The sequence below is a fragment of the Centroberyx gerrardi genome, chromosome 24 (assembly GCF_048128805.1).
Source record: "Centroberyx gerrardi isolate f3 chromosome 24, fCenGer3.hap1.cur.20231027, whole genome shotgun sequence".
NCBI classification, from domain to species: Eukaryota; Metazoa; Chordata; class Actinopteri; order Beryciformes; family Berycidae; genus Centroberyx; species Centroberyx gerrardi.
This window is the reverse complement of record NC_136020.1, coordinates 14,654,816-14,679,865: the sequence shown is the minus strand read 5'-3', so window position 1 is coordinate 14,679,865 and position 25,050 is coordinate 14,654,816. Positions and strand designations below refer to the sequence as shown.

Below are 25,050 nucleotides of genomic sequence, written 5' to 3'. Positions count from 1 at the left end.
AGGTCCGGTATGTTCTAGTAGAATTATGAAGGCCTTTATTTCTAGTTGGTGGCTGTTCAAACGCACTTTAACTAATGTTAACTAACTTTCAAAGTAAGTCCCTGGAGCAAGTTTGTTCATATACAGTATCCATGGGGATTAGGTTACTTTTTGGACTTGTCATTGACAGGAACCGAACCAGCAACCCTTCAGCTACTGGGAGGTCACTCCAACAAAGCAAAATTCAGTGGGGCAAAATGAAAGTTCAGTAGGTCACATTGCAAAATAGTTTAAAATGAATAATTTTCCAGTTTATTGAAACAGCACACTCAACACAAAGTGATTCACTGAATTTGAATTACACAATTCATCACTTTAACTGATGTCACCAAGTTGCACAACACATCAAAAGAGTGAAATCAAATTAAACACTTAAATGTTCATTATGGGCAGTTTTAACAACAATAATTTACTGTGAGCTAAGCTACCCAACTGGTTCCAGTAATTGTTAGTGTTTTTGGAGCAGTGGTTCCCAAAGTGGGATCCGGGGACCCGCAGAGGGCCTTGGGATCTTTTGAGAGGGTCCACTGAAAAATATATTTACAGTTTAATTTGACTATTTCAATCGCTAGAAGTTAGCACAGTAAGGACATTTATACTACAGGTTTACACTGTTTTCTCCCCACCTACAGTATGGGCAGTTATGCACCTTTCCACATCATGGGAAAAAAGGTCCATGGGGGCAAAAAAAAACATTAAATGGGGGTCAGTGGCCTAATGTGAATTATATTTGGGGTAAAACTACCTTAAATCAGTCTATACTTTTTTTTTTTTAATTTGTGGAATAGTTTACCCAACTTTTAAGGCTGCCATAAGGCTTAATGATATGAAATTCAGAGTACACATCATAATAAGTAGTATCAAACTGTGAGGATATGGCCTTTTCAGAAAAAGAAACACAAATGAATGCTTTTGTATTTGATATTTTTCATATTTGATTTGTATTCATGTTGTTTTTTGAGGGGACACATGTTCAGGGAGGGCTTTGTTAATTTTCCTGCCGCCAAGGGAAGCCAAGGGAGAGCAGAGAGTGGCTCCACTGGCTGTGAGTAGGCAGGAATCCGGATATGATGAAAATGTTTTAGACGAAACTATCCTCAGGAAACTACCGCCGCTGAGCGTCGAAGGCTTCGAGAGGAGTATTATTGTGATTTTTTATGCGACAACATCTGCATAAACGGAGGATTGGGACCCATTGGCAACTTACTGAAAACTTTTTTGTTGACGCAAATCACGCTTTCACCTAGTTCCCCCCCCCCCCCCCCCCCCTCCCGGGGTCTCAGGAAAAGCGTTGGAGGAAGGAAGGATGGGAATAAGTCAGAGTTGAAGCAGGGGAGTTGTCATGTTTGAAAGGTAGGTTATACTTTATAAACACTTATCTCCGTTTTTATAAACGTACGTCTGCGCGCGTCGGTCACGTTAGACGATAAGAAATGAGAGTTTCTGGGCAGAGTGAGCTGCATGTGGAGTCTCTCAGCAGTTTATGTAAAAAGCGAGAGAAGGGGGAAATTTCCACTAAGTTTTTTACTGCGGATCGACGTCACTTTCTCGGCGTGTGAATAAGCGAGACAGCTTCTCAACTTGAGTAATAACCTGCCCGGTGTTAACTTGGTGTCTGTGCGCTCATGATGAGACATTCATTTTCACACAGCGCTGAGGGCTGAGGAAAGGGAGGATCTCATTCTGCCGTGTGTGTCCCGACAAGACGCCTGTCTCATGTCCAAGGAGACCGTCCTTCCTCCGGATGGGCCGGCCGGGCCAGGGACGGGCCCTCACCAAGAGACAAGTCCTCTGCTGCCAGCCTCACACGGTAAGGGCCACACAGTGCAGGCCTGTGAGTCGATAGAGCATGTGAAATAAAAGTACAATGCTGTGGTTCCCAAAGTGGGGTCCGGGGATCCGACGGGGGTCATGAGAGCCCCCCCCCCCCACCCCCAGCAAAATGAGGAATACAATAATTTCACAGTTATTTCATATGATGGTAGGATAGTGAGTGAATCTTAAGGGAATGGCTGTTTTGATTGGGTTTACTCACCATCAGTGTAAATGGTTGTCCAGTTTTGCTCCAAATCTAACAACAGACAAAATCTTATTAAAAGTGTATCTATTTACACTTTTAATGTCCCAAATGTTTTCTGACTTGAAAACATTTGGGAAAACCCCGCTATAATGAATGGCTTTTGTGCACAGGTGAAATTCTCTCTTGTGCATGTTGAGTCTGTTTCACTTTTGTTTCCCATGCTGCCACTGCACCGTTAATGAGACTGAGCTGTGAACACCAGAGTCATATTCCGTCCAGAAGTCATGCTCCTTGTTTGGTCAAGCATGGGAGGAAAACAGCGCAAATAGTAAATATAGAAAATGAGTCAATGAATGCATTAACAGTTTACTGGTGCTTGTCAACATTCATCAGTCTGCTTGGGACAATAACACCCTCGTCCTCTTAAATTATAGTCATGTGGTTTTAGTATACATCAGTATCTATGCTGCAGTGTTAGGCATGATAATGTTTTTCCTTTTTTCCCCAATAAAGACTGAAGAAACGCCCTGGTGACTATTAACAGCAACCACAGCCAATTATAGTTTTTAATTAACTTTCTAGTTGCCCGTAAGATTATCACATGTAAAATAAGCTTACACCCCCCCCACCCCCCCTTTTTCATTTTTCTTCAAACAAGCAATGAACCGTTCACCATCCTATTTATACCAAGCATCATTATGGCACTGTCAAAAAATAGCAAAGTAGGACAAAGTAAGCAATCACTGGGGCTGGTGGATTGCGAATGGATTTTCGCTGGACCTTCAAAGGCGCTCTCAGTTAAGACTGGATTTCCCTTCTCTGGGGACTGTGGATGTACTGAGAATAGACCAATTTATTTCTAACTGTGATCACTAAATACCGCGATGCATCACACAGTACTGCTGCTAACGCAACTGCCGCTACTGTAGGCAATGGTGCATCGATCTCAGCAGTCACACCCGGGCTAAAGATTCACCATATATCAGCCCCAAGCTGAGATTGTGCCATATCTTTCTAGAGCTACTGGCCTGCGCCGTCCATTCCACTCCCCCATCCATCATTGCTTACAAAACAGAGAGCGTTGCAGCAGTGGAACAAACGCATCAATACGTCCAGCTGTGGTAAACGTGACTGTCATGTTTTGCTGAATCATTCTTCACAGTTCTTGCTTGATGTGCTCTAGGAAACTACACCAATAGAGCACAAACCTACGCAACTGCAAGACTTGGCATACTGAAACCTCAGCCAGGATCTATGAGCAGGCATCTGGCACCAAACCAGTGAATAAAGTCATTGTGGAAGGTTTATTTACTGAACAAAGCAGCAGTGTGCAATGAGTAGAGCGTCAGCAAGTCCTTGTGTCAGGAAGCCAAAAGACACGGTTTAGAGAGATGAGTGAAACTGTCTCTCTTGTTTTTGCACAGCTATCAGGCCGAGGGTTTTTGCAATGCCTACATACTTTTTCCAATTTAGATGAATGCTGCCTTTATGGCAGTAAAAGAAGCTTGGCAGGTAGAGCGCGCCCGGGAGCAGAAGAAGAGAAAATGAGATCCAGAACTCTGGCAAGGCCTTTACCTGAACCGCCCCACCATGTTGTGCAGCCATTTGCCAAAGGCCTCTGTTTTATCTGGCAAAAATAGGCAGCGCGGCCTCTGGCTCGTCTAGCTGTCCCTGATATTTCGTCCACCGGGGCTGACCCTGCGCTAAGAGTTTACATCTGTTTTTGGAGGAATAGCTGTAATACACCTTAATTTAGAACAGTTGAGCTCTTAATGGGATAACATTAAAATAAACAACCAAAGCACTCTCTGTTAGTTTCTCTCTCTCTCTAACACATACACGCAGTCACTATGCAGCATAATATTTTGCTGCATAGTGTGCGACACTAACGCGTGTGCGACCGGTTTCCCTTCTTCGCTCATGTTTAACATTGCCTGCTTGTGATCCTAGATGCTTGTGACAGCGAATCATCAGGAAGAACAGCGTCTCCCAGGGAGCCATCCACTGAAGGACGAAGTCACGTGACCGAGGAGAAGCCTAATTATTGCGAGCCTGTAAAAAGTAAGTTTTAACGACCTGGGAAAGCTGTGGGCGGACAGCAGGATATCACCGTCTTATTTTAATGATAAACAACAATGAGCAGTTTAACTGGACAGAGCGAAGAAGCCTGTGTAGCTGGCATAGTCAGATGGTTGGGTTCAACTAGGTCTTTAGCAATGTTTTCTTCAACATTTGTGCGGTTATAGTTTCATGACTTTCTTATGAACAGGCTTCAACCGTCAAGATGGCAGTTATGATTTCTGTTATGACAGTCGGACAGGATACATGCACGAAGGCGGGGTCGGTGGGCCAACTAAAATATTAGCTTCAGCGTTTCCAAATAAAATAATATCAAGATAGCACTGAGGTCTCGTGGCATGGTCTTGGCCAGTGAGTGGTAACATGCGTGCGCTCTCATTCTAGCATAATGACCAAGACTTGGCTTGTCTCTCCACTTTGCTTCTCCTTCCAACCCTCAGCCCTGTGTTGTGGGAGTGAGGAAATCCTGTTTGTGGCTCTGGCACTGACTGTCTCAACGCACTGATTGCAGTTTAGCCACAATGTTTTTACCCCATACCAAACATTTACCTATTGGAGGGGAATCGTGCCAGTCCTCAGAAGTGCTTTTCTGCTGAACAGTGTCGGTGTTTTCAGTGTCATTCAGCTGTTTTTAACAGCCTATAAGTTAACATTGCAGTGAAGTTATGCAACAACATTATTAAAGATGAGGAAGGGTGTGTTATACTGTATTTACTGTATGCCTGTGGACATTTCTCAGGTTGATCATTAGGTATGTCACTACCAAATCTATCACACAGTGGCCTTTTATACTTCAAAGAAAATTAGATTACTTCTTTCTGCGTCTTATTGCATATTGTCTTTTTTCCTGTGAAAATGATAGGGGAAAGTAGTCTTTTTTTTTAATGGGAAAGTTCTCACCATTTTTTTTTTTTTTGAGCCAACGGAAAAGTATTTGTCACACCCATTTCCACAAGCCCCATTGTAACTCTGTGAAATAACAGAAACAACCTGTTCAATCCAGAATGTTTTGCTAACAACCTCATGTTGCGCTCCTAATTCAGTCACATTGTTTTTGGCTAATGTCATTACACTGGGAAAATATGCCAAACAATAATTTGGCATTGGAATGCTTGAGCTTTAGGCCCTTGGTTGCAGGTCTCATTAAGTCTAGATGCACTGTTGTTCAGTTAAATGACTTGACACTATGCTGTAGATGGCAGGTCAGAAAAGGCAGCTGCCTAAAAAGCCTTGTGTGTTTTATTGTTCCTAAGAAGAGTGAGAGGTGTCAAGCGAGGCTAATGGCAGCTGATTGCTTCCATCCATGTAAGTGCCTAGCTGTAATAAGGATTGTGTTTGCATTTGACACAACAGCTCTTTTGTTTCTAGGTTGTTAACTTTTCCAGGGCGCCTTCTCCTGCCTTTTTTTGGTTGTCGGCTTAATGACTTGCCAGTGGCTTGTTTACTGAAGCAGCGAGGAAAAGAGATTTGGTTGCAAAAAAAAAGATTTTCTGTCAAGAGGTCTTTCTAGCTTGGCAGGTGTGTGGAGTATTGCACTTCTGGAGGGAGGCATGCTTTTCTTTCATCTCAGCAGATAAGCCCCTGTGACAACAGTTTTGCGTTGTAATTGATGTCACCCCCCCCCACAGACTGGCTGGTAAGGGAATTTGAAAGGGAGGAAGATATGCTACTTCTCCTTTGAGAGAGTTACAAGAACATGAAGTAGTCACTTCAAATAAAGGCAAAACCCCAAATTTGTGTTATGATAATCTTTGTGAAGTTTTTTTATTTTTACGTCAGTGTCTGTTTGAGGTAAATGAAAGTAAGTTGGAAATCCTTGCATTTAGAGGGATTCCATTTAGCCTCTTTGTGTCATAGACCAGGCAATCTCACTGTGGATTCGTTTGTTGAGCTGACCAATCAGATCGCTTGCTGGCAGGGGTAATTGAGAGCCTTCTTCACTGCAGAAACAGGAAATCAATAAGAAATCATCTGCCTGCACACATCCTGCCCCTCGCTGTTTTTCTCCCCCCCACTGTCCGATTTAGAGCTTGTGTATGCCAGTGATTTTTGTATCATAAGAGGAAGCCTGTTCTAATGTTGTGATAACACCACAGATTTTATTTCAGTAATGACAAGGTTGTTTTGACAGTATTGTCGTTTTAGGAAAAGAGCTTCTCTTACAAACAGGAAAGTAAACATGGCAGTAGTTCCATAATCATTTAAAGCTGTTCTTCTTCACATGGAGCACAACATTTGTTTGCATGAGAGACACAGTCAACACAATGTCTAAATCCCGCCACACAACTGCAAAAACTGCAGCTTAAAATGTAAAGTATGACCTAAAAAGCTGGCATGGAGTGTGCTTAAAAGAGTATGTTATTTAGGATTTCTTTCTGTGCTTTAGCACCAGTGTTTCCATTATTTGGGTCATGGTGTCATCCTTGTGTCTGAGTGTCTGAGTGCGCTGAGGCTCAAAGGAACCAGACCTGTAAGCAAAATGGGAAATTATTACCATCAATTGAAAGTCCTATTCTAAAACCCAGATGGCTGGTAAAAAAAAAAAAAGTAACTGGTTATTTTGGGGATTTACCAACCACTATGTCTTGTTAGACAAAAATGTAAAATCGCTGTCCTTCCTGTAAGGCCTTTGTCAGTGAACGGTCCTCCATGGCTGCACCATCCTGGGGGAGGAGGGAGAATCTCGTGGGGGAGACAGACATTCCTCAAGAGACCTCTCTGGGTTTGCAAGCAGCTGATATCTCCTGCAAACAGGGCCTTGGCTCTCCAGTCCCTGCCTCGAAATAAATTGCCACGACCCAACACCAGTTTTAGGCATTTAATCGTCACATTATTCACCGGATTGTCAAATACTTTTTTAAACGCTTCTGTGGTGGATAAAGATGACCTTACTAGCTGCTGAAGAACAAGTCTTTTTTTTTTTATCTCAGGGAAATTCTGTAGTGAGGAAGGAAGGTCAAATAACATGGCTCTCTTTTTGAAAAGAAAGACATTAGGCTGGCCTTTGTGTGAATCCCTGATGGGGCTCTTTAGCGGCAAACCTTCAAGGTTATTACCTGGGTGCAGAATTGACCTTTTGGAAGTGAATATGTGACACTTGAGAAATGCACTAAAAATGGATTGTTTAATGGATGAGTATCACATAATTGCATCTGTGTTGCAAAAAGATGCCTTGATAGTGCAACATTTAATAATTATATGCACAACCATATAGTGTTATGATACTATCGAGTTTATATTTAAATGGCGGAGTAGCTATGAATTTGTCTAACATAAAACAAAGGGCAAATGCATCATCATCATCCTCATCATTGTCGTAATACTTTTGCTGCACAACAAGTATTGAATCAAACTTCTCAAACTAAAACCATACTCAAACCATGCTTGTCCTCATCAATATTCCAAAGTCAACTCAGTAACTCGTAAGTTTTTTTTAACCACATGCCAGGTTTTTCCTAGGATGTTTTTTTCAGTTAAAGGAACGGCATGATGATTGTTGTTATGCAAGATTCATATCTTTATTGTAATCCTCAGACCCCTGTCTCCGCAGAAATAATGTGTCTGACGCACAGACCTATTATAAACCGAGCCGTAATTTTCAAGTGATTACTTACCAGTGGGTCATGGAATCAAAAACTGTATAAATAGGGTGAAATGCTAGTGCAGGGGTTGATTAAAATGGCCATTGTAATTCTACCTCTGTTGTAATTATTTTCTCATTGTCTTGGTGCAGATAGATTTCATATGGGAAATTTCAAGTATGCTAATTAGCATATTTTACCCGAAGTGCCCAAGTCTATTCACTGTGATTTTTTTTTTTTTTTTTTTTTTCAAAAAAGATTCAAAATACTTGAGCCACATGATTAGATATGCATAGCTCAATTTATGGACTAAACTCTTTTGAGTGCTTATGCCGGACATAAGGCAATATAGGGATGTTGATTGTGGAGGAAGACAATGGTTTTTTTCTGCATCAGAGGACAATTTGGGTATTCAAAGTAATCTATCCAAGTCATTTTGGTGACACTTGACCTTTGTGTCTATATCCCTGTTATGCAGCACACAAGTGAATAGTTAAATTCTGGCAACAGGCTGTTATCTTGTCATATTATTTTCTGTAATTCACAGAACAGAGACAGCTGAAATAATTTAGTTTCCTTTATTTCCTTGTTTAACCTGTCTGTTTAGCACAGGTAAGGCAGGTACAATACACTCACAGTAGCGATATACCTTTCCAGTTCCAGCTCCGGCTCCTGTTTACTGCCTCTCCAACCAACCACACACAAGACAGTGTTGATGCCTCTCACAAGCCAGTCAGAGAGAAAAAAGAAAAACATCAGCCACTTCAAATGAGAGCAGCGCAGGGGGGATTACTTGGCCTCTAACAGGGTTTTGGCTCCAACATTAAGGTTAAAACCCTTTTCTATTACTGAGATCTCTGCTGATGTTGCCCCCGCCAGCGCTGACCCCCTCGAGCTTCCAGCTCCTTGCCCCCTTCATGTTTGCAGGTTCAGTGCCTCTCTGCTAGGTCATTCTGTCAGGCCCCCTGATCAGCGGAGGGTGACCGGGGACCAGGGGCTGGCTCCCATCCAGACACATAGACAGCCACAGCTGACACAGGCCCCGGCTAGCGCGATCCACCCCCTCCCCTCTCCCGGGCTAGAGCTAAAATCGATACGGCCGTCTCCGCGTTTAAAAAGCCACTCAGAGGCAGACGAGCGCCCCTGTCCCAAAGGCTGATCTCCCAGCTTAAGGCCTTGATTGGCACCCCGAAGACGCGAGGCGCTGACCCACAGCTGTCCCATTAGCAGAGGGTTAATGCTGAGATTGATACTGAGCAAATAAAGGAACTAGGTCTGGGGGTATTTTGATAGACTGTCTATCCCCTCCCTGACCCGGAGACAGACCTCAGCTGTATTCTGGCTTTTAGGGAGTGGTAGTGCTAACTGTCAGATCTTCATCTCTGGCTCCCAAAGTGACTGGGTTGATGTAACGCATAGAACTGGAGGCCCGGCAGATGCACGTTGCATTTTGTGTGTGTGTGTGTGTGGTTGTCTGTATGTCTGCATGTCTGTGTGTGCCTGTATGTGTGTGTGTGTGTAAGCATGCATGTGCGCATGTGCATGTCTGCGCGCCTGCCGTTGAATTTCAAACAAGCGAGTTTCCTGTGGAACTTCTACTTCAGCAAGGAGATTTTGAAACCGGCGGAATATTTGAGTCATCGATGTAACTGAAACTGAAAATACCCCTATTCCCTCCCTCCCTCCCTCCCTCCCTCTCCTCCCCTCCCCGTTCACTCCTTCTCTGTTGCTCCGTTTTTGTTTTGAGTCGTCAGTGAGGAGAGGGTGGAGCACGTTTTTGGAGTATGGAGCCTGGCAGCTCCCTCAGGCCTGCTCTGAGTCACGTCATAATTGATCTTTCTAGAAATTGTGGTAGCTAGCTGTGCAAAGCCTAAATCCGTGCAAGATGTGCAGCTTTTTAAAGATACTGCAATCGCAGATTCGGCCGTCTTTTTACTGCATTCCTTCTCCCCTCTCGGATGGAAAGAAGCAGACAAGGGGAGAATGAAGGCATTTGACAAAGCTTAATGCGGAAACAGGCTCGAGCAAATTCATCTCAGAAATGAGGAGAGAGAGAGAATAAGGCGGCATTTAGTGTCTCTCACAGCAGCCAGGTTGTAAGGCTTTGAATGCCCTTGATGTCTTGCGTTCTGCTACATTAGTACCACTCAAATTAGCACCGTGCCAAATTCCACACAACAGCGAAGAGACAAGAAGAAGAAGAGAGACTTCAATGGCCAAAGCTATGGGGGGGTGGGGTGGGGGGGGATGTGTATGAATGACTTCCCCTCAACGTGATTCATATAAGAGAAAATGACATCTCATTGGGAGTTTTAATGATTTAGATAGCAGTCAGACATATTAATCTGGGAAAATGTTCCGTTTTGAAATCAAAGGATAATTGATGATCCCCCCCTCCCTCCCTCCCCCCATACACACACACACACACACACACACTCCCCCCTCACCCACCTCCCACGCCAAGTGCGCTGAAAGGTTCAGGTCGTCAAATCAAGCTCTTGTCTTTCAAGTTGCCTTCGCCACTGTAAAATGTAATTAAGCAGAACAAGGTCCGAGGGGGTTATTTTTTCCACTCAATCAGCAGCAAAATTGACAAATTTGAAATTAGTAAATCCCTGACGCCTCGCTTCCCTCATTGTCGGGAGGGAGGGAGGGAGGGAGGGGGTGGTGGCGGCGGGGGGGGCGGGGAGAGAGGAGGAGGAGGAGGAGGTTGGAAATAATATTAAACGCTCTCTTCAAGTGTCACTTCCCTTCAGCAGGTTGGAGGAGCCAAATTTGAATGACCGTCACAGAGAATTAAAAGGTGGGGGGAGAAAAATAAAAGTGTGTCGCCACCGAAAATCTAGCGGAGCAATACTGACTGACTGTTCATCACATATTGGCAAAAAATCCTGGCGTGGGAGGGGTGGGGGGTGGGGGGTGGAGAAGAAAATGAGACATGAACAAAAGTGTGATGTTCCCTGCTGAAATGAGATGCTACACAATATGATCAGCAGAGGCGGATGAAGACAGCTAATAGAGCTGAGAGTTCTGTCACATGGCAAGTCGCTGCCACTGATAGGGTACCAATATCTCTCTCACACACACACACACACACACACACACACACACACCGCATGTCACTCTTGCTGATGGGGCTCTCATATCAGAACAAGTAATTTAGCTCTCCTTAACAGTCCCAGATGGCCCATCATCATCATCATCATCATCATCATCATCATCCCTGCCACCATCATCATCAACATCATCTACCTTGGATAAATATAACACTGCGTGTGTGTATGTGTGGTGCGAGGGGTTTATGTGGGTTGTGAGTGATCTGACAGGGCCAGGATTGCTGTGCGATATACAGAGTCCTATTTTTTTTTTCTTCACTTCTATTGGAACAGGTGACATGTCTGTTAGCCCATGTCAGCTGGCTGTCCAGCCTGTATAAACGCTCAAGACGAGGCCGCGGACTTTACATAGCGGCCACATCTTCATACGACGTTATTCTAACTTTATAATCAAACGTTCATTCATGGTTTCCCGTTGACATAGCCCATTCACTCTCATTTCACACTGTAGAAATCCGCATTATATTGATACTAATCACAGTTGGGGTGGGGTGGGTGGCGGGGGGGTTTGTTGTGATGGGACACTTGAATGATGAGCCTCCAGTCGCTCGTCCGTTCCTTCCAACGCGTCCTTCCAGACAATAAAGGAAGTCCTTGTCCCGGAGTTTGGAAGGTCAAACGGTAAACGAGGCTTTGATATGCCCAAGGAAAATTTCAATCAGAGCCCTTTGTAATAACATTCATCGTGCTATTTTCTTCTTCCCCCTCTCTCTCTCTCTCTCCCTCTCTCTCCCCCTCTCTCTCTCTCTGCAGTATAATTCCCCTGGTTTTGCGTCTATAAATATGGACAGGGAAGATGTATAATTTCTAATGAGAAAATATATCCCTTTGGATTGAAAGGCAGGGGCTGTTCCAACCGCTGCTGTTTGTTAGGAGGAGAGACGATACCTCAGGCTGTTTTGGGAGAGGGGGGAGGGGGGGGGGGGGGGGATGTGACAGGAGCCCGGCTAGGTCATTGCACATTTACAAATTAGCATTTCAATCAGGCAGGTACATGGCCAGCCGAGCAGAAAATATACATGTTTTTCTAATGCGAGGCGCGAAAAGATAAACAAAACACTAGCCGTGTTAGAGGAATTAGCATTTCAGAGCTAACTGCCACTGTGTGTGTTGCCCGTTGCTGTTTGTGACTCACAACTAAGAATAAAGGTGCTTTATTCTCTCCTATCCCATTCAGTGTGGTTTAACCCACAAACTCGTAGCATTGTGTAATAATGGTTATTAGGAGATGAATACAAGATCTAGATTGGGGTGTTTATTTGGCTGACATGATGTGACATTTGAATAACTGTATGCTCCTTATGATGGGCATTCTAATAAGCCTAGGCAAACACCTTTCCACTCTCTCTCTCTCTCCCTCTCTCTCTCTGTCTCAGGGGCATTAATATTAAAAAGGACTGAGCCTTAGAAACACAGAGCTTGTGGTTGTTCAATCCGCTCCCTGCCTTACCTGTGACTCTCGGCGTAGCAATGTGCAAATGAGAATCTCCACGCTGCCCTGTTTGACCTCTGTGTTATATTTTCATGTTCTCGACTATTTTAGAATTCTTGTTTATACAGCTCTGTTTCAGTTGACATGCATGCATGCATATTCCTTCCTGGTAGGTCTGCCTGTGTGTGTGTGTGTGTACATTTGTGTGTGTGTATGTGTGCATCTGTGTGTTCCAGTAGGCTTGTGATATATATATACTCCTTCTCTGTGTGTCTTTGGGGTGCAATTTCCAGTTCCCTCCTGTAGGACCTATTTTCCTTGACAAAAACGGAGGTGTTTATATACTCAGTTTTACATACAGAGCGATCCCCCGCGCAGCTCCGGCGCTCTCCAGGCACTCCGGTGCTCGGTCCCTGTGTGGCGCAGCCACTGAAGACTCGGTGACAAATGGCAATTATATTTGTGTGTTCTTCATGAATCCATCAAACACTGGCCTTTTAAAAATGCTCCCCAGATATTTGAGGCTGTCAGCTACTAGTAGCTGGGACCAAATTGGGATGCTGCTTAGACAGTCAAGAACCACTCACCCCCTAGTTTCCCCTGTGATGTGTGTGACAGCGTGTGTAGGGGAATACCATGTTTTATTCAACTACAAATGTACACTCTCAACAGTTGTTGATGTGCTAGAAATAGGGCGGTTACAAGTCCAATTTGAAGTGTGTGTGTGTGTATGTGTGTCCATCCCTTCCTCTGAAACATGGTGTTTTAATGCAACCTGTCAGGCTGTGTGCGTTCAGTTATCTCAGGACACCTACCCGGCACTACAAGCTGGTGGTAAACCGCACAACTCCTCAATTTTAATCGCTTATGATTTTTTCAAACTTGCTGGGAGTTGTTCCTATCGAAATTTAATGCAGGCTGTGTTTCGTGGCGTGGTATAGGAACACTGCAGATATAGTGCATCTACAGTATATTGCTCCACTAGGGTTTATCATCAGGCAGGCTGATATTTGCATTTTTCAGTTGAAGCCTCAGATGAGGAATCATATAAGTGTTAAAACAAATCACAGGAGTAATCACATTTCAGTTTTACATTTAGTTATCTTAAGACTTTCAATTTTGTGAAACTTCATAGTAAAAGACTGTAGAGGTTGCATGCACACTTCTGGGAAATGTACAGTATCGAAACATTCACAATCCAAGTGATCGACTAATACAGCCAAAATCTACAATGTCTGTTCAAAACATTTCACAGTGGACTTTGAGACATTTTCTGGCTTTTCCTGGTTACACACTATTTTTTTGGGCAGATAACCAAGTTAATCTGTATTGTACATATCTTTACAGTATACAGTGGGAAATCAAATGTCTAGCCAGACCATATGGCAAATGTTTTCCTTTTACCGCACTGCAGAGCCGTGAAACTTTTTGCTGCCCCAGCTTGAACTTTACCAGTGTAGCACAATTCCAACAAGGTCTACTGTATTCCTGCTTTCTCCCATTATGTCTTCATTTGTCTCACGGTGACTGTACGAGTCCGTCATTGCCATCTTTGACAGTATCATCATTATCATGATCAATGATTATGAATATTACTCCCCTCTGTCCATTCATCTCAGTCACCGTGTTCATCAGGATAAAAATAAAGACTGTGTGTGATGGTGTGTGTCCAGGAACCTGCTGCTGAAGCGCACTGCTCTGCAGACTTGCGCTTGAACCACTTTTTAGGCCCTGCAGTGTGTCGGAAACCCGAGTCGCCGCTTATGTGCTCTGGGTTTTACGTGGTGGTTTCCTAATAACTATTTATACTTGGGTAAATTGAAAGCTTGACTTTCTCAAAAGGAAAGGTAATTATGCTTCCCAGACTTACTTTGGCCTTGTCGCGCGCCTATGTGTGTGTTTGTGCGCCTCTGTGTGTGTGAGCCCATGTGGTTAGCTCCCTTAACCTAAATGGGGGAAAAAAGACAGCGTTACTACGCAAGCAACCGAGGGAAATTGAGTTTGTGTGTAACTGTCATCCTTTAGACAGGAGTTTGGTGCCATAAGGGCCTGCATGTAGTGTATTCACTTCACAATACTCAAAGAAATCGGGGGGTGGGAGGGTGGGGGGGGTGTCATCACAAGTGATTCCAATTTGGACCAGTAAAACAAAGCTTTATCAATAAATATCAATAAGTGCTGTTCATTAACTGTGTAAATAGATACATTTAAGAGAACTATATCCATTAAAATATCAACCAAATTTAATAAATATACATAAAGCACACACTACTAGGAATGTAATAATTTACAACATGGGGGAAAAACACTAAAAACACCAGTATGGTCCCCTTTATGTTTTCTTTTTGTCCTTCATTTCTCTAGCTATTGCAGAGTTTACGTTCGTGGTCCAAAGCACACAATCTTTCTTGGTGGCCTTTCTTGATTCAAAGAATCGGCTGCTTTTTTGAAATTCTCTCATTTTGTTTGTAGTGAAAAAAAATAGATGCCAAACCGTGTTTCGCCCTTTTCTCACTGTGTGTGTTTAATTAGTCCACAGTGAGAAAGAGGTGGAAGGGCTTATGGTCTACTGGTCTGTGCATCGCAAAATGACTGTCATACCACCATCTCTCTATAATGTGATGCCAATTTGACAAACTTGAGATTTAAAAAAAATTCAAAAAATAGGTAAAGCCTATGTGTGGAAAACCTGCTGTGGTATGTGTGCATGTGTGGATATTACCTTCTTCATGAAAAACAGTTTGCCAAGCATTGAAGAAAAGAATGGTGAAAAAATACATGGTGCATGGATTAGGTAGGAGTGAAACATGGCTAGTGAGATGCAACTGTCAAGGGTAAAACTGAGGAACAACAGCAAAAGTAGCCTGCTCTGAGTCTCCTTGTTAGCAATCCTTAGTCTCCCCCACAATGTCATGGGCAGGCTGCAAGGCTTTTGTCTTTTGGAGAGGAAGATCCATCAACCTGGTCTTAAATCACTGCATAATGAATTCTGTCTTGCGCTGTCCAATTGTCTAATTCAAATTGCATGGAATCCTGATCCCTAAAGTCTATATTTGTTTATTGAAGCAGCATGCAGACCCCTGAATGAGGAGAAGGCAAAGCCTAGTGTCTGTATTTAATTGCGTTGTTTTACATCCACATTCACGTCCGGCCTCTCCCAGGGTGATGTGTTGTTAAAAAGCCCGATTCCCACACTCTCTCCCTTTCTTGTTAACTGTAATTGCACTTGTTGGTGAGCTGACAGAGAAGAAAAAAAAAAAATTGAGATGGAAAGAAAAGACTAGCATCATATTCTGTTCCGCGTTTGCGTCCACTTTGGAAAGTTTGTTGGTTTTTGGACAGCTGCACACCACTTTTATCAATCCATATTTGGTGTCATTGCCCGCGGTTATTTCCACGGCTCGTAGATAGGGCTACGTTATGCCAGGCAAAATCCAGAGTTTGGTGGAGAAGATACATTATATTCTATGTATCTACAGAATGCATAGACAAGACAAAATGAATAAGTACGGTTCGCGCAGATAGACTTAAAAAGGGATGAATAATTCACAAAATCTCAATAAGTTAACCATGCAGAGGCACGCGCACACGCACACCGGCTCTGATGTGGAAGGAAGGTAATGTGGGAGCAACTCCCAGTAGAGCTGAATGTGCAGGTGTTCCTCTCAGTAAAATGCCACCTCCTTTGCTCGCTCACATCCCTTGCTTTCTTTCTTATCAGACAGGTCGCTGTCTCCTGACTTTCTGTGGCTGTCACACATGCACTTAGATAGACTATTTGAGGCCATCTCTGAGCTTTGAGAGGAAAGGAAATCATTACTGTTGCAGAGACAGCAGCTATTTTGTATATGCACAGTATCATAGGCTCTGTTTCTCTTCTTCCTGGATTAATCTCTTTCTTTTTCTCGTTCTCTCACACTTTCTCAACTCACCTGGGTACTGCTCCCGCAAATGCCTGTCTGCCTACAGCAGTGGCTTTTGTGATCCTGTCACATATGAGGCTCCTATATTCTCCTGCTTCTCTCTGTCATTTCTGTTTGAAATGTTTGCCATATAATCGATATTATGATGTTAGGAAATGGTGGCAAGATGTGATTTAGTTTCAAAATTTGCAGGTTCGCTTTAGCTGAGAACGGTATATCTCCATTACTGTACTCGCTCAGTTTGTGAGAATTGAACATCACAAACTCCAGCTATAGTGGATAAAAGAGTGTGCTGTGGAGAGTGCAGACCAACTTCTCTTAAGTCGAAGTAAAGTTACCTGTCGAGCATTTACACAGATCCTTTGCCAGCTTAAAAGTAGAAATACCTGGTTAAAGTAGTGAAGTCCTGTATTCACAATTCAAGTAAAACAATGAAGTATTTTCAATTAAATGTACCTTAGTATTCAAAGTAAAGTGCCCATTCCTTATAATGATCTTGATGATCAGTGCTCGGGACTCTTCTATCCTCTGCATTAACCTCTAAAGTTGTAGTAATGAATGAGTAGCAGCTTTGATTGCTTACTCTTACTGTACATTTGGGTTTGAAATTTGATACTGCATAAATTTAACTAAAGTTCAGTCATTGTATTCATTTTTATTTGACTGTATTATATTCAGAACCTTTGAATGCAGTTTTAGCAGTTAGATAAATGTTTCAGCTAAAATGGAGCAGTATTCAAGTGAACTTCATGCACCTCAAACGTACTCAAAGTACCTAAGATCCCGCTCCTCCTTCGTGTCTCCTGCTTCCAGCTCAACCTCAGTCTGCGTCTCAGCCAGCGGCCTCGGAGCCCGGCGAGGGAGACGCTGCCAGGGACCAAAATGGCCTTCGCCACAACAGCGCTGGCACGCCCCCGCTGAGTAACGGCAACGGAATCCACCCTGGCATCGGCGGGGTCGGGGCCACGCGCACATGCTCCTGCGGCGCCAACGTCGGTGTGGGTGCCATGGGCGGGACGGGCCCTGGCGCGAGGACGACGGCGACGACGGAGCAGCCCAGGAAGCAGCCGTCCACGCCTGTGTCGCAGAAGATGCAGAGGAAGCTGAGGTCCAGCTTGTCTGTCAACAGCGACAGCAGCCGACGCAGCAAAGGCAGCTCCACCGGCTCGCAGAAACCTCCATTACCTGAGGGTGAGTACCCACACCCAAGTTAAAAGACGAAGTAAAAGAGGGTGCAAACCTACACACACACACAGACACAGATATTCTAACTAACCCTTGTTTGCTGGCATGCTTCTATCTGTGCATTCCACTTTCTATTGGTCATAAATTCATTTCATGTACAGTCACACAGTGCAATGAGCTCACCATCACCCCCTTGCCAATTCCTTTCCCTAACACTCTGAAAAAGGTGCGTGTATTTCCCCGTTGAAGTGACTGTTTCAAGATAAGATATCGACACAAAATTCGTACCTTCTCTCACCTTTTTTAATGACGGGAGTGCAGAACCCTTTCATATTATTCACGTCTAGCAAATGATAACTTGTCCTGCTCCTGTGGCTTTTATTTGCCTTAACAACAACTCATAGAGTCCCTTTGCCATGCGGGGAAGCCGTCACTTTGTCAGGTGTACGGCCGAGGTGAGTCCGGTAATGAAGGCGATTGGGTGGTCCATTACTGTCGGGCGGATAGGTGCGACCGTCTAACAAGGCCTGAGAGCGCGGGGGGCCCATTAAGTGTCGTGGCCAGCCCGCTATGGGCCCCTCACGGCCCCTCACACCTCTCTGGGCCCTTTCCTGCTCCCCCGCCATCCCGTCAGCACCGCCTCGGCCCTCATTAACAGCGCCCCATCGCATACCTCCTCCTCTGTATGTGTGCACGTGGGCGTTCGGTTGGTTTCTTCAGAGGAGTGGGGCGCTCTGTACTAATTCATCCGACCTCTGCTGCGTTGTCTTTTTATGTGGGCTTTTACTCCAAGGCTAGGCAGAAAAATAAGATGTGATGATATGTGTTATTGAAAAAGCTACGCTGGGCAGGCTGAGATATAGCTTGAGACAAGGGAGAAAACAGGGCTGTCGGATCTTTATTTGATGGAGGTTTACCTGAAATATGCAACATATTGAGTTGCCGGTTAACAAAGCAAGTAGGCTGGCAGATACATCCATAGTACCTTGTGAATAAAGGCGGGATGCATCCACCAGAGATATTCTACAGGCATCATGTTTTCAACATCTTAATTGGCAAAGAAGAGGGTGAAAAGAAAAAAAAAAACAACAGCAGCCCAATAAGTCTGTCTCATTATGGCTTTTGTGTTGCTTATTTGCAGACGCGTGCTCTCTGAATCAATATGTTCGCTCTCAAGTATTTATTTCCCCCCGGAAAACAGCCAAGCTGTTGTGTTTGAATGTTTACACGGATTAACATAATCTGTTTGCCTGTGAAATTAGCCTCCTAAACAGCCCCCTGAACACAGGAAATAAAAGGCGTTAGCTAGCAGGAGCTAGCTCTGGGGATTCTGCCGCTCCCTGTGTTTCTTGGCACGCGGCGTTGGCACCGCAACCAATCTGTGATAACACTCCAGCTTCTGAGGAGTCATTTACCGCATCGCTTTTGTTCGGCGGTTGGGGGGATCGTCTCGGCTCTTTTGTGATTCAGTTTGTGTATTTTCTTTTCTTGGGTGTGTGTAATCAATTAGGGTCTCCGAGCTACTTTAGCCTCATTTAGAGACTATTAGGGACAAGGCCGCGAGTGCTGTGAAATGTTCCTCTCTTTGCCTAAGCTTTATACCTGTGTGTGTGTGTGTGTGTGTGTGTGTGTGTGTGTGTGTGTGTGTGTTGGTGGAAGCTCTAGTCCTCTAGCACTGACTTTTCCCTCAGTCATGCTTTATAGACTGGCTTGCTGTAAACTGCATGCGGTGGACCTCCACTTTGTAGCCCATATCCTCTGCTCTCTTTACCCATGTGTGCCTTCTGTGCATTCCCTCGGCCTCTGAGGCTTCCTCTGCTCAGTCTCTCTCTCTCTTTATCTTTTTTCTGTCTAGCTATCTCTCCCTCCCTCTCTCCCTCTTTGTGAGTTTGAATGTTTTGCACAGCTTGCCGCTCTGAGGCCCATCCAGCTTGTTTTGTGTCATGCCGCTCCCTTTTTTTTGATGTTAGCTTTCCAGATGTCTCAGACTATTTCCTCAGAGGCGCTGGACGCTGTTTTTGGCCCCGCGGATTCTGGGCATCATCGCCGCTCGCTGACGTTAAACAGGAGCAATGTCAATGTGCACTGTTGTCTTCTCTTGTCTGTTGGTTGGTCTCGCTCTGTCTCTCTGTCTGCCTGTCTGTCTGTCTGTCTCCCTCTCCCTCTCCCTCTCTCTCTCTCTCTCTCTTCATGGAGATGTGCCTTGCGTCCAGCTCTCTTGTGTACGGTACACGACCCCCCCCTCGTTCCCCTCCTCCTCGCCGGGTTCTCTAAGATCCAGACTAATCGCTGGTGTTGAATTATACATCCAAGTGAATAGCTGAGATGGCCGGCCGCTGCTTAATGCCTGTGTACTGTGTTTATATCGTATTCGCAGTCTACTGTTATGTTCTGATCGCTGGCGTGGCTGTACCCTCTGGGTCCTTCAAAGTTTGTTAGGCTGAACTTTGAGGTTTTCTGCATTGAGCTGTGGCCACGCAGGAGTTGTTTTGCTCTCATTGGCATTGTGTAGCATTTAGATGGCAATACACTACAAGGAATGCCAGTGTAGACCTTGTCATGAATTTTGTTTTTGTGTACCGGCACGAAACAATCCACGGTGATCTGCTACATAGCAATTTACTGCATATCCGAGTCAGATGCTAAAACGTGAAGTATTTATTCTCATGCGTCTCCCATCTCACTGCCAGTGTTATGGCCTCAGATAAGGATAATAAGATGCATTCAAACTTCAGGCAGACTCACAGACACACACGCGCGCACACACACTTGCTCGTTTCATGTTCCCCTCTCTATCTTGTTTGTATCACAGTCAGCTAGCGCTTCTGGTCAGCTCTGCAGCCCTGAGCGCTGAAAAAAAAAGAAAAAAAAAAAAATCCCCCTCTACTTTGATTAATCAAACATGAGCATCCAGCGGTCTTCAGCTTGCCTTCCCATGCCGTCCTCCACACTCTCTTCCTTTCGCTTTCCCTCCAACCCAATCAGTAACGGCCCCTCCTGACAGCTCAAGATGGGCTGATGAAAGTTATGCAAATGTGCCCTGTTTGTAATGCTATTTTTCTGCATCCATCCACATCATGTCTTTTTAACACTCCAAAGTAGCAGCACTGTGCTTGGCCTTGGTTCAAAAAGCAGGTAGCTGCAAGGAGTGTATGCGGGCGCCCTTATTGAATGTGATCTTGTACGATTTAGTGATTTAGATACAGCTGCATAAGTTCATGTGGTGCGGCTTGATTGATGACAACAGAAATAGTGTAGATAAATTCATCTCTCTTTAGATTTCCAACTCACTTCACCTATTAATGAGTGTTACCATGTATATGTGCATGTGCAATCACAGCTCTGTATTAGTTATTTGTTTATCTCACTTTGTGTACTAACCACTTGTGCATGTGTTTTTTGTTTCTGCTTTATTGTATCCCGCACCAAGAGTTCTATTCCAAATTGAGCTGTTCACCATTTGGAAAAAGTGACATCTGCTCTTACAAAAATTATTGATTATGATTATGGTTTTTAAAGGAGTGCATGTAAATTAAGTCTTTGGTTGATAAAACTCCTTTACAAACTGGATCCTCTATATTTAAGAGAGATTCTATAATGAATTCCATGTAATGATTTTTTTCCATAATGGATTTATAGCGTTCGGGAATAGAACTCTTGTACACCACATCCTGTACTTACATAGCATTATTAAGATACTCTGCCTGTGGAAGTTTCTAAGCGGCATAGTAAAAGCTGAATTTTTCCTTTTTCATTATCTGTCCAAGCAGACCTAGTAAGCAAATGCAACATGTAACTAATCATTAGGAATTCAGCCATTCAGAAACAGATTTGAATGGTTAATGGGCCCATTGGTAATTTAAAGGGGAACTCTTCATGGCTGTGAAACAACAAACTGAAACTTGCCACCAGCCACATAAGAAGAGGGGCTACGAGGAGGTTAAATGTTAATCAGTGATGTGAGCATTGGCAGCATTAACACACCAATTTGCCGGGGAGAGATCTTTGGACTTTGCTAATCATCTTTATGTGATAAAGCCAGCGAGTTTGCATGATAATGCCACAATTATTTAACAGTCCGCTAATCAAAACTGCAGGAGAGGAATTCATTTCTTTGAATTTCCCTGATTCCCTTTAGCCCCCCTGCATGGCTAGCCCTCACCCTTTACTGCCACATACCCAGTCTATTCCACCTGTATCCACCTGCCAAGCATGCAATACTCACACACACACACGCACACACACACACACACACACACACACACAGTGCCCTCAGCAGTGTTTTGTTATGCAGACATTTTGGTCAAATTCTCAGATTTCCACTGGTATACTGTAATGAAAATAGTGCGAAGGTGAACATTGTCTTCAGGAACATTTTTCCTTACATGGATTCGAGTTATGCGGCTCAATTCCCTGCACCACACAGGGCTGCACTAGTGTCCATGCCCTCATCCTCTCCACTAATCTAGTTCTAAAAAGGTTCAGACAAAGTCACTTCAGCAATAACGATACCACTGCAACATATAGAGTATTGGCTCCAGTCTGATTTTAGACTGAATCACTTGTCTGAGCTATACAGTGCATGAAGAGATCAGCAAAGTTCTAGATTTTATTGTCAGATTTTGTCATGTACAATGACCTGTCGGTGCTCCTTTCTCCTGGATAGCGCCATTTTTTAAAATTATTTTATTTTTAATCACTTTTTTTTACCATTTCTTTTCAGTGTAGCTCTAGAACAGATGATTATGTCACTGTATTTTGTGGATTTGTGTGCTTTTCTTCATGTACACCCCTTTTATTTTATTCATATTATCATATTTATTTCACCTCACCGCTCGTCGCACCCTGGATGGTTTGTCGGGGACCCAGACTGCTGTGTCCACTGCATCCTGGCCTGCCTGTTCTGCGAGTTCCTGACTCTTTGCAACATGGTGGTGGCCCAGGCGTCGTGCGGCACCTGCACATCGGAGGCCTGCTGCTGCTGCTGCTGCGGCGACGACATGGGCGACGACTGCAACTGCCCCTGCGATATGGACTGCGGCATCATGGACGCCTGCTGCGAGTCCTCCGATTGCCTGGAAATCTGTATGGAGTGCTGCGGCATCTGCTTCCCCACATAGGGAGGCCCCTGCTGGGGTGGAACTGGGTGGCTCTGCCGGGGGAGCTGGACCCCGGATGGAAGGACGAATGGACACTGCTGCTGCTGCTGCGGTCGATTTGAATCCAGCAGCAAGCAGACAGAGGGAGAGAGGCGGTGTGTGTATGTGTGTGTGTATGCTGTTTCTGAAGTGTGTGTGATGACTGTTGAGCATGTGGGGGCGTGGAGTGGTTGGTGGAGTGTGTGTGTGTGTGTGTGCGTATGCAGTAAGCCTACTCAGAAAGATCTATTCGGACACTGGGCCTCTCCACCAAAACCGGCTTAGCAGGGGCCAGAAGAAACTCCAGACACGCTCTAGTCTTAAACCGCAAAATATAAACTTTTTATTTGAACATGCCAATTAAGTTGTTCATGTTGACAAGTATTCTAACCATTGCTTAAAAAGTATTATGATAGACTGCCTTAGAGATGATTTTATCGTCACCATTTCAGGAATACTGTCCAACTGATATCTTATCTTGCCTTATCTTTGTCATTTTGACGACCGATATGTTGCATACACAATGATAACATTTATTCTGTTTTAATTGTCATTGCAGTTGTTTCTTTGATGCTCATAAAAAAAAACAACTGAGGTTGCAGTTTTGCTCAGTACTGTGTGACACTGTAAAAGGTTTATGTGACAGTTCATACGGTCTTAGTTGCATACTGTAGTTCTGCAACACAGATTTTCATTTACGCACCGTCTACTGTAGCTTTGTAGGACCGTACAAAAAAAACATGTGAAACAGGAACGATGAATCAGGACATAACATCATCTGTTAGTTTCTGAAACCAGAGATTAGGTAAAGAATGTGCCTGATTTGGGGACACAATGTAGTTGGTTTTCTATTTCAAGGGTTCTTGGGAATTCAAGTGGCCTATTATTACTGACAAAACTGCACAAAATTGCTGATGAGCTGATAATTATTTGCCAAGTTTGTTACTAAGTGCTGGAAATGTCTATGAACAAATGTTACCAAAGAATCTCATCTCGCGCTTCATGATTTGGCAGTATTTGAAGCCTTGGATTTACTGGAAATACAGTGGAAATACTCACTTTCTTTAATTCATTGGGTTCTGACTAGAAATAAAATGTGTACAGCTTATTTCTTTATTTCTATGACAGTCCTCCTCAAGTGTTAACCATCAATGATTAGGCTTTGTCAATTACATATGGTACAAGTCTTTTCTGTGATGCTATTTTACATACAATGTATCTTTGATACTGTGTAAGTATGACTTGTTGAACTGCACTCTTTCAAGAAGGCCGTGATAAGGAATTAAAATATGGTGACCCTGGTTGCCATATAAGCGGCTTTCGGGTATCAAGCCCAATGACTCACTATACAAAAAGGAATCATGAACTGTCGGGTTGAAATGGTAAACTAATGCAGGGTAAAGGCAGTTTTCTTCTCCTTTTTTTCCATTCCTTAATTCTGTGTATCTCGAGATGAGTTTGTGGTGAATCACCAGCGGAGTCATTTTCTTGTCTTGGAGATCCGCTTTGATGTTGTTTAAGTGATGATACTTAATGCTGGCCCTCATTAGCACTGCTTGCTAAATGGTAACAAAAAAAACGTCCCTTCCTCACGCCAACAAAGATAATGTGCTGTCAAGCACAGCTCCTCTTAATGGCGGATTGTGATTGTGCAGAAGGAGGTTGGATAGGCACCTCTGCAGCAGATAATGTGTAAGAAATTAAACCTCATTCTCATGTTTTATGATTAACTCAAGCCACAAGTTTGTTACAGGCTAAAGAGTGTAAAGAAAACACTATATAGATAATGTGAAGAATTTATCTAAAAGAAATAGTGTATACATGTAGCTAGTTCTCCTCCTATACTGTATTGTTGTATGTTTTTTTTATTCTGTGCCTTACACTTGATCTTAATCTTCTTATTCCTGTCATGATGCATCCTTTCTCTACTTTGAGTCCACAACTCATTTTTATCAGTTGTTGTACATTATCTCCAAGCTCCGAAAAATCATTTTTGAAAATAAAACATTACAAAGAAAGCAATGCTTATTTTGTTTTGCTACCCGGCATAGTTATTTCATCTTAACAGCATTGCACCTTGCCAAATCCAGCCAATACAGGACTTCACCTGGAAAGAGGTTTCCCTGTACAGGTAAATAGGTTAAATCCCTCTCCACCCCATTCCCAGCTTGTCTGACAACTTTCCAGCTCAAAAACCGACGTGCGGTGACTGCCACCCATCATTTTCCCAGTCAAAATGGAGTTCACCTGTGCAGCGTTAGAATCATGGTGGAACTGCACCGCTATGTTTGTTTCAAATGACAGGAATCAGTTGTGACACCAACTCTGCCCCGTAAACCACTAATGTGCTGGAAAGGCTTGTGTGGGAAAATGCTGAATTGTTGGTCAGGTCACTAGAGGGGAAGGGAGGGGGGGGCTTTTAAATTTTTCATCAAGCTTTTAAAACAATAAATGTGGCATCCTTCGTTCTTCATTACTTTCACTGTTGCGGAAGCCACAGCGGTGGTCCTAGCAGACATCGCTCATCCTGCATTAGC

At 43.8% G+C, this 25,050-nt stretch overlaps 1 protein-coding gene across 1 annotated transcript; it reads left to right on the top strand.

The window, feature by feature from the left end:
• Positions 1-1,135: 1,135 nt before the first annotated feature.
• Positions 1,136-24,515, top strand: mdfic (MyoD family inhibitor domain containing). Its single transcript, XM_071914555.2, has 5 exons — positions 1,136-1,392; positions 1,691-1,849; positions 4,010-4,120; positions 17,004-17,381; positions 22,245-24,515. Exons 2-5 carry the CDS (start codon positions 1,756-1,758, stop codon positions 22,493-22,495), a joined length of 834 nt encoding a protein of 277 aa, XP_071770656.1. The 5' UTR covers positions 1,136-1,392; positions 1,691-1,755; the 3' UTR covers positions 22,496-24,515.
• Positions 24,516-25,050: the final 535 nt, after the last annotated feature.

What these genes read in the sequence shown, in the direction of transcription:
- mdfic (XM_071914555.2), top strand. Translation starts at nt 1,756, where the DNA reads ATGTCCAAGGAGACCGTCCTTCCTCCGGATGGGCCGGCCGGGCCAGGG. An exon ending in TTATTGCGAGCCTGTAAAAA is followed by an intron (nt 4,121 to 17,003) that starts GTAAGTTTTAAC and finishes TCCTGCTTCCAG; the next exon opens with CTCAACCTCAGTCTGCGTCT. An exon ending in GAAACCTCCATTACCTGAGG is followed by an intron (nt 17,382 to 22,244) that starts GTGAGTACCCAC and finishes TCGGGGACCCAG; the next exon opens with ACTGCTGTGTCCACTGCATC.